The 12,607-nt window shown below is 48.8% G+C and overlaps 1 protein-coding gene across 1 annotated transcript in view; it reads left to right on the top strand.

The window, feature by feature from the left end:
* Positions 1–12,607, top strand: part of SORL1 (sortilin related receptor 1) — a 170,357-nt gene that overhangs the window by 12,652 nt on the left and 145,098 nt on the right. The window contains exon 2 of the mRNA XM_070384065.1: positions 5,601–5,717. Within this exon, the coding sequence (XP_070240166.1) occupies positions 5,601–5,717 (117 nt within the window). The remainder of the gene's footprint in view (positions 1–5,600; positions 5,718–12,607) is intronic.

Here is a 12,607-nt window from a genome sequence, read left to right as displayed (position 1 = left end):
AATGAAGGCGGTGTCAGACCTATTCCATTAAGGGGCCCCCGTCTTTTTGAGTAAGACTCAATGACTGTACAGATCTTGGTGGGTTTTATTGTAAATGTCTTACTACTCATCAGACTTGTCACTCTGATTTCCTCCAGAAGTGTTCTGGGGACTGACAGGTGAGAAGTGACTGAGGAGCCTCAAAGGATACCTAGTCCCTTTGGGGCCTTGGGGCATATAAATGAGCCCTGCCTTCACACAACAAGTAGTTTATACAGTTTATTCATCCTCCTTCTATTTATAATAAGCCAGAGCCTGGGGCTTGGGCGGCCCCGGCGTCTTCCCCCTCTCTGAATAATGAAGCAAAACACATAACCTCTTTGGAGCATCCGGGTCTGCCTGGAGACTGAGATGATTGTTGTGAGTTTGGAAGTGGATGCTAGTCCTGAGCCTCTGGCGATTTGTCCAGCCAGGAACCAGGGAGCAGGGAGCAGGCCTGTGAGGATGGTGTGGCTTTGCAGATGCCGCTGACAGCATTTTGAAGGATTGCCTTGGCCAGAGACCCACTCCTCAGCCTGCCTCCTCTATGACTCACTTGAGCTGCATATTTCAGTAGCATGAAGGCTTGACATGAGAAGAAAGGAGCATTTCTTATGAGTGGGAGCTCTTAGGTATTGAATCAGCACTTGAGAAGTGTGATGTTCTTTGCAGGTCATAGACAGAGGCTTTTGAAAAAATGGAGGTGAAATTCATGTAACGTGAGAGTAACCATTTTAAAGGGAAGGATTCAATTTGGTGGCATTTTGTCCATTCACAGTGCTGTGCAGCCACTACCTCTCTCTGGTTCCAAACCATTTTCATCCAGAGTAAAACCTCTTCCCCGTTAAACAGCTACTACCTATTCCCTGCTCCCCCTAGCTCCTAGCAACCACCACCAGGCTGTCTCTATGGATTTACCTGTTCTGGATATTTTATATAAATGGGATCATGTAATATGTGACCTTTTGTGTTTGGCTTCCTTCAGTTAACATATTGTTTCTGAGGTTTGTCCACGTTGGGGCATATATCAGTAGATCATACAGTTTTAACAACTATCCAAGATACCCAAGGTGGCGCAGTGATAAAGAACTCACTTGCCAATGCAGGAGATGTAGATGTGGGTTCGATCCCTGGGTTGGGAAGATCCCTTGGAGAAGGGCATGGCAACCCACCCCAGTATTCTTGTCTGGAGAATCCCATGGACAGAGAAGCCCAGCGAGCTACAGCCCATAGGGTCGCAAAGAGTCAAACATGACTGAGTGACTGAGCATGCATGCAAGATACCCAAAGACAAACCTGCAGAAAAAGAGCGCTCCTTCTAGCCACTGTCATTTAAGCCCCAGTTTCTGCCAGAGAAAGGGGAATGAACTAGATTCATTGTTCCTGAAATAAGCTGCATTGGAGACACCAGGGGTATGTCTTTAAAAAATACTGATTCCTGGACTCCACTCAGAGGGTTCTGCATCAGTAGGTCAGGGGTTTCTCTGGGATTGCTGATTTTCAGCTCTCTGGGTGTGGGATCCCGAACCAGGAGACCTCTCGGGGGCCATCTTGACTCTTAACGACCTGCCTGTGATCTTAGCAGAGGCCTGAACCCCACGCACCATGCTCTTTGTTGTTCATGAGGCAGTTCCTCTGTGCCCAGACCTCTGTGGCTTGCGATTTCCCTGTTCGCCTTCTGAGGGGAGGCGCAGGGCTCCCTCCCCGCTGCTTTTTACGGCCCCAATTAATTGTGGCTCATTTATCAAGCGCCAGCTATACCCTGTGAGCTGGAGATGGGAGAGGGAAGGTTGTTCACGCCCCGGGGTGGTAGTTACAACTGACTGCACATCAAGGTTACGTTCTGGAAAAGCCACCCTCCCACTCGCCCTCACTCCCTCCCAGATCAGCGTCTCCCCGGGGCCCTGTGTGCCCACCCTTCTTCATGTGGTCTGTGGGACCCAGGGAGCAAGGCTGAGAGGAGTGAGCGGGATGTAGGGAAGCCTGCAGCTGCACCCAGAGGGTTGGGCATGGGGGAATCTTAGGGGCTGAGGCCAGGAGGAAGTCCCTGGGGATGGAAAAGGACCTCAGCAAGCCAGCAACCAGCCACACAGTGGGGGATCCAGCCTGGACACCTGTGGGTACTATGATCACAGGGGAAGGAGAAGGGGCTACTGTGGACCTCTGGTTGCCTGGTCACTTTTCATGGACAGCTTGCTTTGACCTCTTCCCTTTCTGGGGAGGAGCCGGGAGAACGAACGCCAAGGGGAAATGGAGAGGAGGAAAGCGAGACCAGAGAGCACCATGACGTCTTTGCCTTAATAAACATGCTCAGCCTGCCTGGTGGTGGACTCCCGCAGCTGACTCTGCTCTTTGCTGGGGGAATATGCACGTGGGGTGCGGTGGGGTCAGCCTCAGCCAGGCCGGCGGCTCCCTGGAGAGTTACTCGTCTGACCAGGAGGTGCCCATGCTGACGTCTAGCCGAGGGAAGGCACTGGGCTGTTCGTGTGAGTTGTCTGGTGGCCCTCGGACAAGCTGTTCCTTGCCTGAGATTTTTTTTTCTCTCCACTGTGCTGCCCTTTTACAGTCTGCTGTTAGGAATGAAAGGGACATTTAATAAAATCTTTTCTTTTTTTTTAAAGGTGTTTCAGCAAGCTCGCCTTCTCAGCTTCCTTTGTCAGAAAGCCCTTGGATGTTCAGGTGCCCCCTTTGTGCTGCTCTTACCCCTTCACCTCTCCTAGGATTGGTTCAGGGGCCCCGTAAATCTCATGTCCCCCGAGCAGAAAGACTTGAGCAAGTTGTGCTCAGACCTCGAGCCCGCTCTGATCACCGTAGGCTTTGTAACCTGTTCCGAGCGTTATTTGCTTAGGAACCTGCCTCAGGGGCTGTTAGGAGGTTGCCCCCAGTGCAGCATTGCTGGGCTTTCTTATGCCAGACCCTGGATGAACTTAGTGATTTTTTTCAGGCTCCAAATCCTTGATCGTATTGATGTTTGCATAAATCATCTATTTATTCCCCTCTGGTTCTAAGGGTGAGGACGTTTTGGAGGGAGAAGGCCTTTAGCCCAGATTCCTGGGCTCCTGCGCTGGTGGGCTTCTTCTGATCTGTAGATGCTTACAAATTCTTCCCAGAGGTGAGGGCCGGCAGGAGAGAGGGGGAGAGGGTGGGCTGGGAGAAGGCCTCTGTGGCTGGTGGTGATTCCCTTAGTTGCTTTCGCCCTTGCATACCCTAAGCTAAGTAATTTACTTATTTCTCTTTTTTTCTTTGCACATCTCTGCCGATGTTTGCCTGGACTTACCTCCCTGGAAGTCAGAAAGAATGTTTTGGAATGATGTATTTTCCTTAAAAGAAAAAAATCTTTTCCTTTAAAGAGGCCTCATTTCACCTATTTTCCAAGAGCCTGGATCCTGGATCAAATTAGATGCAGGTGTTTAAGAGCTGAAGCAGGGCGGTGAAGGATTAGCTCCTTTGTTGTTCCGTCAGCCAAGTTGGTGACACAGGTGTTTCCCTTCTCCCTTGGGACTCCTGAGAGCATCTTGAGTGGGCGGTGGGGTTGGGGGGAGGAGGAAGGTAAAGGAGAAGGCCCCTCTGGGTGGTGGGGGAGGGGAGTGGAGGGTTTTCTGCTCAGACCCTTGATGGGAAGACAGCTGGGAGGGCCCATCAGCTCGAGTGTGTCCTTTGCATCAGTCCAGGAGGTGGAGAGGGGGGTGGGGAAGCGTGCAGGTGGACTGTATAGAGACCCCTTGGGGTCCAGAAGGTTAGTCTCTTCCATGTGCCCGAGACAAGCCACGGTTGAAGGGGCTGGTGGAATAGGCTTCTCCCAGGCATTGCTCCTGCTCTGGATTTTGGGGGTTTGTCCTGAATGTTCACACCAGCTCTCAGAATTTTTGTGAGTATGGTCATCAGTTGGCTGTTCCCACCCGAAAGGGGTGAAATGGTGTGCCAGAATGCCAGCCCTTGAACTGTCCATCAGTGACGGGTGAAATGGGAAAAATAAGAGGAATGGAGTTAGCTTTCCATAAAGCAAAGCCTCTCATAAAAAAACTGTTCTTGGTTCTGAGAGTCTTTCTGTCCTCAGTTTTCAGTGTTAAAACGTCCTTGCTTTGAACTATGACAGTGATTCTAGATGGTAGCTTGTTGCTTGGGTGAGGGGTGGCCACATAATAGGTGAGTCCCAGGAGCTCAGTGGGGTGAATGCATTTCGTGATTAGGAGTTCAAGATGAGCGGAGGAACTTCTCCTCGGGGGTTCGGGCTCCTTCTGTCCTATGGCCCCATTCTTCTCTGGGACTCTGGGGTCCTAAATGCATTCTGTGGGTACGGAGGGAAAACGGGGCCGTGTGGGCTCCACGCCCCATCGTAAACCCTGGGCAACAGTCTGCTGTGTCCTCAGGAGATTCAGAGACCAGCCAGCCATGCCCTTGGCACAGTGGCTGTTTTGTTTTTTCCTTACCTGGCCAAATAGAGGTGGCCAACCAGCTCTCTGCTGGCCTGCCTAGTTCATCTGCATTTTACTGGTTTATAAGATCCAGAAGCCTGGAAACTACTGTTTGCAATAAGCCAAAGGTCATTTCTGTGGAGTCCTGGAAGATATTTCCTTGCTTGGAATACTTCATAACTAAATAAAGCTGATGTTTTTCCTTTGTTCTTCCTTGTTACAAGCTAAGGATAAGCAACATCACCTGTAGGCCAGAGAGAACCAGTATGGACGGGGGTTGGCAAGCATGTGGTCTTTCTGGCTTGTGCCCTTTTTTAAATGAGGAAGGTGCTTCAGTGTTTTGGTTTCAAATCTGACAAGTGCATGTCCCACGTGTGGAGTAAGGATGGGAGGAACCAGAGATTGATTTCATAAAGGACAAAAATAACCCAAGTTATTAGTTATGCCAGTGAGAGCCTGAGAAGATGATATTTTTTTTTGCAATCTGGCTAATATCAAATAGCAGAGGACTAGTGTTTCTTCTTCAGAAAGTGAATCTGGTGGAGTCAGCAGAGGGGGAAATACAGGCCATCCTGGCCCCATGCTCCAGGTGTAAGCATCTTAGGCATTTCTGAGTTACAGTTGGGGAGAGAGAGTCTTGCTTTATTATTATTGTTTTTTTTCCTTTTCTGTATTGGCCATGCCGTGTGGCTTGCAGGATCTTAGGGCCCTGACCAGGGATTGAATCTGTACCCCTTGCTGTGGAAACATAGAGTCTAAACCATTGTTTCTTTTATTTGTTCAATCACTAGGTCATGTCCAACTCTGTGACCCTGTGGACTGCAGCACGCCAGGCTTCCCTGTCCTCTGCCATCTCCTGGAGTTAGCTCAAACTCATGTCCTTAGAGTCAGTGATGCCATCCAACCATCTCGTCCTCTGTCATTCCCTTGTCTTCCTGCCTTCCATGTTTCCCAGCATCAGGGTCTTTTCCAGTGAGTCGGCTGTTTGCGTCAGGTGGCCAAAGTATTGAAGCGTCAACTTCAGCATCGGTCCTTCCAGTGAATATTCAGGGTTGATTTCCTTTAGGAGTGATTGTTTGGACCACCAGGGAAGTCCTGAGAGTCAGAATGGTGATGGCCGTCACTCATCCTGGGTCCTAATTCCTGTGTTGGTTTGATCTCTTTCAGGTTAGTCTCAATGATTCCCACAATCAGATGGTGGTCCACTGGGCCGGAGAGAAGAGCAATGTCATCGTGGCCTTGGCCCGGGACAGCCTGGCGCTGGCGAAGCCCAAGAGCAGTGACGTGAGTATTGTTGTTGCTCTGGCGGTCCCTCTGAGGTGCCAGGGTGCCTGTTTCTCCTCCACTGGGGTTATTATCATGCCAGGCAAAATATCAAGTAATTGAGAAATCTGGAAAATCATATATAACCCTAATTTGCTGAACACAGCATGCTGCACTCAGGGTTGCAGTGAGACCCATGTGATGTGTGGTGACTTCTGTGGAATGGTAGGGTGTGCTCGGGGGCTTCCCAGGTGGCTCAGCAGTAAGAGTCTGCCTGCCCATGCAGGAGACCTGGGTTTGATTCCTTGGTGGGGAAGATCTGCTGGAGAAGGAGATGCAACCACTCCAGTATTCTTGCCTGGAGAATCCCATGCAGAGAGGATCCTGGGTGCTACAGTACATGGGGTCACAAAGAGTCAAATACGACTTAGTAACTAAACAACAACAACAACAACAGCAAGGGTGTGATCTGGATCATGCATCTGCCCAGCAGAATGCCAGAAGTGTGTTCCTGGGCAAAGCTGCCCATCGCAACTGAGCCCGGTGGAATCGAATTGGTCTTTCCTTGTGCTGATTTCTGCTAACTCATTACAGTTGGGCGAGTCCTTCAATCTGAATTGCTCATCCTTTTAATTTCCACAGTTGGCTCTTTATGATGTTTAATCATCTAGGTGCTTTGAAGACTTTAGACCAAGGAACACACACGCAAAGACCTGTTATAGGGGCCTTGTAGGTAAGGGTCAGGGGTGAAGCTGCCCCCAGGCTTACACCACCCTTTACCTCCAAGAGGAAGAAGGGTCTCTTCCGTCATTCTTGGAGTCTGCAACCTTCTGGGATATTATTTCGTTCTCCCACTTTCTATAGAGATGCAGGTTCAAGAAACAGTCTCCTGTGTTGATTTGAACATGGTGCGTGGTGATGGATGCTTGCTTCTTGGTCTCAGTTTACGAGAGACTCTGGAAAGTGGGAGGGACTTGGAGCTTCTGGGCTGTTGTTATCAGCTCTCAGCTCTGGTTGCCATGCAGCTGGATCTGATTTTTCGAGAGAAATTCAGAGGTGAGGTGTTTTTTTTTTTTCCAGAGGTGGGGATCTTTACTAGAAACTGCTGAGTCTTACAAGTTGGCAGCTGACGGGTAGTTTTTATAAACCCTGTGTGGGCCAAGTAAAACATATATGAGGACCAGAGTGAGCCCTTGGGTCCCCAGTCTGTAGCCCCCGCTCCAGACACCCCTGCCCACCCCCACCCCCACCACTTGTGGGGAAGAGAAACAGGGCCTACCTCAGGTCAGGGTCTGATGTGGCCACAGGGTGAGGCTGTGGACAGAAAACCCCACTGTGGAGCTTGGGTCACTCTGCACTCAGGCCAGGGAAAAACTCCTGAAGAGTTTGCTAGCCCTGTCCCATCAGCCCAGCGGACATGCTTGTAATTCTGGAGCCTGGATTTGGTCTCTGAGGGGCCCCTCGCTCTGTGTCCACCATCTGGGTTTGATGTGCTCCAGGGTCGGGGACCAGAGGTGCCCCAGGGACTGTTTTCCAGTGGCTCAGGTAGGGGCAGCCACAGATGGAGAGGGCAGACCAAGGACTGGCCATAACCATGTGTGACTGGGCTCAGGGTGGGTGCCCAGCAGTGGTAGTGGGAAGCCACTGCAGCTGACAGCTGGTCTGGGTGCAGTGATGTGGGGCAGGGCTGAGCTTGTCCGGGGCTGTGAGGTTGGCCCAGTTATAGATTTGATCAGGGTTGGCAAGCACAGACTGCAGTGTATCGATGACAGTTGGCCCGAGAGAGTTTTAGCCTGCTGTGTTCAGCACGGTCACCATCCAGCGGCATCTCTTTTAAGCACAGGCAGCAGCTCTCTGGCCTACCGTGTTGAGAAATCCTCCTTAGGGTGTTTATTTTAAGAATTCTTTGTCCAGAGAGTATTTCTGTTAAGATAGGTGAAGACCTATCTTTCTACTGTTTTGCTGGACAAACAGGAGCCCAGAGGCATTCAGTGATTTGCATGGGGTCCCTTAGCATGTGTGTGGGAGGGTTGGGGCTACGACCTGATCATGTATTTAATGTGTGAGAATATAATGTAGCCAGGGTGACCAGCATTGGCTTTAGCACTGAAAGACCTACATCCTGGGCCGTTCCTCAGTCATGGATGAACCAGGAAGAAGGGTCACCCTACATACATTGCCAGTCTATCCAAACCTAAGGGAGAAGGGAATGTCAACCCACTCAGTGTCCTTGCCTGGGAAATCCTACGGACAGAGGGAGCCTCAAGGGCTCCAGTCCATGGAGTTGCAGAAGAGTCGGACATGACTTAGTGTCAAGAGCATCCGAACCTATTTCTCACTCTGCCTAAATATTTGGGTGATTCTTACTAAGGACTGATTGAACATTTGAAACAAGAACCTATTCTGGAATGAAGTGTACGCTAAGATTAAGTGGGAAGGAAACTTCATGCTTGGAGATAATAAATCAGGATGGCAGAGATTTCTCTCATCAGTATATCAGCTGCATTAAAGAATTGGCAGATGAAACTGAGATGGTCTGATGTGAAAAGTTAATTCAAAAATAAATTCTGACTCAGAGGCAGGAGTAGGTGGTGCCAGAGTAGTAACAATCTAAATTTTCTCTGAAGACTGGAAGCATGGTTCCCAGGGCCCCATCAGCGTCCAGAAGGTAAAGGATGTATACAGATCAGGAGCAGTGGGAGTGTTGGAGAATGGCCAACTCATACATATTCAGTGTATAAAAAAGGGATGATCTGGAAGTTGGAATCCCAGAATATTTGCTCTTAAGCAGAAAAAAACAAAATAATATCCTGGGAACTTGTGGCCAGTGATTCCGTGAAGCATGGCTCCTGCAGGACCCTTCTTTTCCGTTGATAAGTCTGGAGATGAAAGAAAACCGTAGGTGGTGTTTTTCTTGATCGTCCCTGCCTCTCTTTTCTGCATTTTTCTGACCTATTTTACCAAATAACCCCCAGTTGCCACATAATTTGACCAAAGAAGTTTCCAGAGATATTGTCCGCTAGAAGATCAGAATCACCCGGCACAGGCATCAGGAATGGTGGGGATCACTGCCCTTGTACCCAGAGTTGTGTGGCATTGCAGCTGCTGCCCCCGGGGGCTGGCCGGGGAGCAGGACCTTCACTTGCCCACAGCGCAGAACTTGGTAGCCTGTGGGAGCCGGTGTCTAGCTGAGCCCCTGCTCTGGGAACTGAGCGCGTGGGTTTGAATCCTCTACCATTCATCAGCTGTCTGACCTTCAGCCAAACCCTTCACTTCCCCTTGGTTTTCTCATCCATCAATGAGAAATCTTGTGATTTCGTCCTTGTGACATCTAGCTCCCCAAAGGGTGGTATGCTGATCGGCAGCATGGGGATTTTCTGGAGGGTGGTTGGAAATGCAGAATCTCAATTCTCACCCTGGGACTTCCTGAATCTGAGGTTTGCATTTTGACCTGTGTCCTGCGGGGTGGATTGTAGGCATGTTGGAGAAGCACTGGTATCAAGTACTTAGAACGGCACCAGACATGGAGATGTTTTCTGGATGTTTTAACCCTTCTTCCCCTCCCCTTCCCTTTTCCACTCTTCTCTTACCCCTACTCCTCCTTTTTATTATATAGTTTGGATGTACAGGAGAAATAATTTTAAAAAGTTCACCTCAAAGGACCATCTTTATAGGTAAGACTGATTTAACTAGCAACTTTTGGCAGTTTAGAAACTAGTTATGGAATTGAGAGATACAGACCACTATATATAAAGTAAAAAAGCCACAAAGGTATATTGTCCAGCACACGGAAATGTAGCCATTATTTTGTAATAACTTTACATGGAATATAATCTGTAAAAATATGGAATCACTAACTGTGGGAAATTCTGAAAGAGATGGGAATACCAGACCACCTGACCTGCCTCTTGAGAAACCTATATGCAGGTCAGGAAGCAACAGTTAGAATTGGACATGGAACAACAGACTGGTTCCAAATAGGAAAAGGAGTACGTCAAGGCTGTATATTGTCACCCTGCTTATTTAACTTCTATGCAGAGGACATCATGAGAAATGCTGGGCTGGAAGAAACACAAGCTGGAATCGAGATTGCCGGGAGAAATATCAATAACCTCAGATATGCAGATGACACCACCCTTATGGCAGAAAGTGAAGAGGAACTCAAAAGCCTCTTGATGAAAGTAAAAGAGGAGAGTGAAAACGTTGGCTTAAAGCTCAATATTCAGAAAACTAAGATCATGGTATCTGGTCCCATCACTTCATGGGAAATAGATGGGGAAACAGTGGAAACAGTGTCAGACTTTATTTTTTTGGGCTGCAAAATCACTGTGGATGGTGATTGCAGCCATGAAATTAAAAGACACTTCTTGGAAGAAATGTTATGACCAACCTAGATAGCATATTGAAGAGCAGAGACATTACTTTGCCAACAGAGATTGGTGTAGTCAAGGCTGTGGTCTTTCCAGTAGTCATGTATGGATGTGAGAGTTGGACTGTGAAGAAGGCTGAGCGCCGAAGAATTGATGCTTTTGAACTGTGGTGTTGGAGAAGACTCTTGAGAGTCCCTTGGACTGCAAGGAGATCCAACTAGTCCATTCTAAGGGAGATCAGTCCTGGATGTTCTTTGGAAGGACTGATGCTAAAGCTGAAACTCTAGTACTTTGGCCACCTCATGGGAAGAGTTGACTCATTGGAAAAGACTCTGATGCTGGGAGGGGTTGGGGGCAGGAGGAAAAGGGGATGACAGATGGCTGGATAGCATCACAGACTCGATGGACGTGAGTTTGAGTGAACTCCGGGAGATGGTGATGGACAGGGAGGCCTGGCGTGCTGCAATTCATGGGGTCACAAAGAGTCGGACACGACTGAGCCACTGAACTGAACTGAACTGATGTTGTCCACCCGAAACTAGTATAATACTGTAGATCAACTATACTTCAATTGGAAAAGAAAAAATCCTTCCTCGCTTTAATTCTTAGGGAATTGTGTCCCTTCAAGGCCAGAGAGGATGAATTAGGGCAGAAACCTGTGTTTGGATGCAAAACCGACTGTAGAAGCACAAGGTGAGTGAGCCTGGGCAGTTTGCCCTACAACACCTGGAGTTCACTGTGGGCAGTGAGCCAGGCAGCAGACTAGGGCTGCCACGAGGAAAAGACCCCCGACCCAGAATGTAGCAGCGGGGGTGCAGTGTGGATGCTATGAGGCCATCAACCTGCTTGGTCTTCTTATCGGAACAACTGGTGGAGGTCCTTCCAGGTCCTTCTTCTGGGAGGAAGGCGGATAGCTGTGCATGGCCCCGAGCTTGCATTTGCCCTATTGATTCTTTGATCAAATAGGAATGAGAATTGTGAGCATAGGATCAAAATACCATGTTGGAATTGGTTAACCTGGAGAAAGGAAGGTTGATGAGCAGTTTGAGAGCCGCAGGCATAGCAAGGACCCTTGCATTCCCAGTCGTAACTTCTGTTTAGTATAATCCCAAAGGGATGTGGTTTGCTTACAGACCAGAATGTTAAGGAGGGGCGTTTTGGTCGGAGGGTGGTTGCACCTCTACCACCAGTGGGAGGTGTGTTGGGGAATCCAGGGAAGGCCCTGTGTTTTGTTCAAGGTAGTGTTTCTCCCTCCATCCAGCGTTCCTTCCACTGCCTGGGCTGTAGCTTTGGTGCCTTTCTTTCTGTTGAGCAGAGAGACAGAGGAGGACGTTCACCCAGAAGGCTGACTTGTGAGCGTGGAAAGTCAGTGGGACTTGGGCCGGAAGGAACCTGTCCTGGTTTTGTCACTTTCAAGCAGCTTGACCTTGGACTCGTGGTTCATTTCTTGGAGTCTTAGATTCTGTTATCTCCTATATAAGGAAGTAGTAGTTCTCTCGGTCACTTAAGGATCCATTCATTTCACTCTTGTTCATTTATGGAGCACGTGTGTTTACTCATGCTGTGGTTTATAATGACGCTTATTTATTCCAGAAATCTTCCCTGAGCACCTGCTATGTTCCAAGTCCATGGAGGGCAGGAAAGAGACTCATTCAACAGGGTTTTTAAAGATGCAGAGAGATGATGCATACAAAAAAGTGTGCATGTGTGCATGCTCAGTGGCTTCAGGTGCGTCTGACTCTGCAACCGCATGAACTGTAGACTGTCAGGCTCTTGTGTGCATGGGATTCTCTGGGAATAATACTGGAGTGGGTTGTCATGCCCTCTTCCAGGTGATCTTCTTGACCCAGGGATCAAATCTGCGTCCCCTTTGTCTTTTGCATTGCAGGTGGATTCTTTACCCACTGAGCCACCTAGGAAGCTCATACAAAAGAGTATTGTTACTGAAAAATGCTGCCCTGATATGAATTTATTATTACACTGGTGTCTCTGAGAAGGTGACTCGGAGTGCATTTTCCATTTAGGGGATGCTGGGGCTAGAAGTGGCCCGAGCTCCCTTTTGGAGAAGCCGTCAGTTTGCTCCGTGTGACTTTGAGTGTCAGAAGAGACCCTTCTTTCTGTTCTTGGCCTGGAGGGTGGAAGTGAGAAAGTACTACTTTCTTCCAACCTCTCAGGTGATCTGTGAGCTCTCAAGCTGCTGACTTTCAGAAGCTGTTTTTGCAGCAGCCCATTACTCTGTGTTTAGTAGCTGGGATCTTTGCTGTATTTAAGCGTGTGTGTTTGTAACAGGGATTCTTCAGATACTGGCAGAGACTCTTACTGTGCTCTTCCAACCTTGACATCTAATAAATATTAATGACCCACGTGTGCGCTCAATTTTCTTTGCACAAACCTTGTGCCGTTCATTGTTTACTGGGGTCATTGTTCACAAGCAGTGACGCTTTCACATGCTCTGTGAAGGGCTGTGTCTTTGTACGCCTGGTGTCTAGCTCAGGACCTGGCTCGTGTGAGGCCCTCAGAATGTGTTGCTGCTGAAGTCAA

The sequence above is a fragment of the Bos mutus genome, chromosome 15, assembly GCF_027580195.1.
Source record: "Bos mutus isolate GX-2022 chromosome 15, NWIPB_WYAK_1.1, whole genome shotgun sequence".
NCBI lineage: Eukaryota > Metazoa > Chordata > Mammalia > Artiodactyla > Bovidae > Bos > Bos mutus.
The sequence above is the reverse complement of the archived record's forward strand: the minus strand, read 5'-3'. Positions and strand labels throughout refer to the sequence as shown.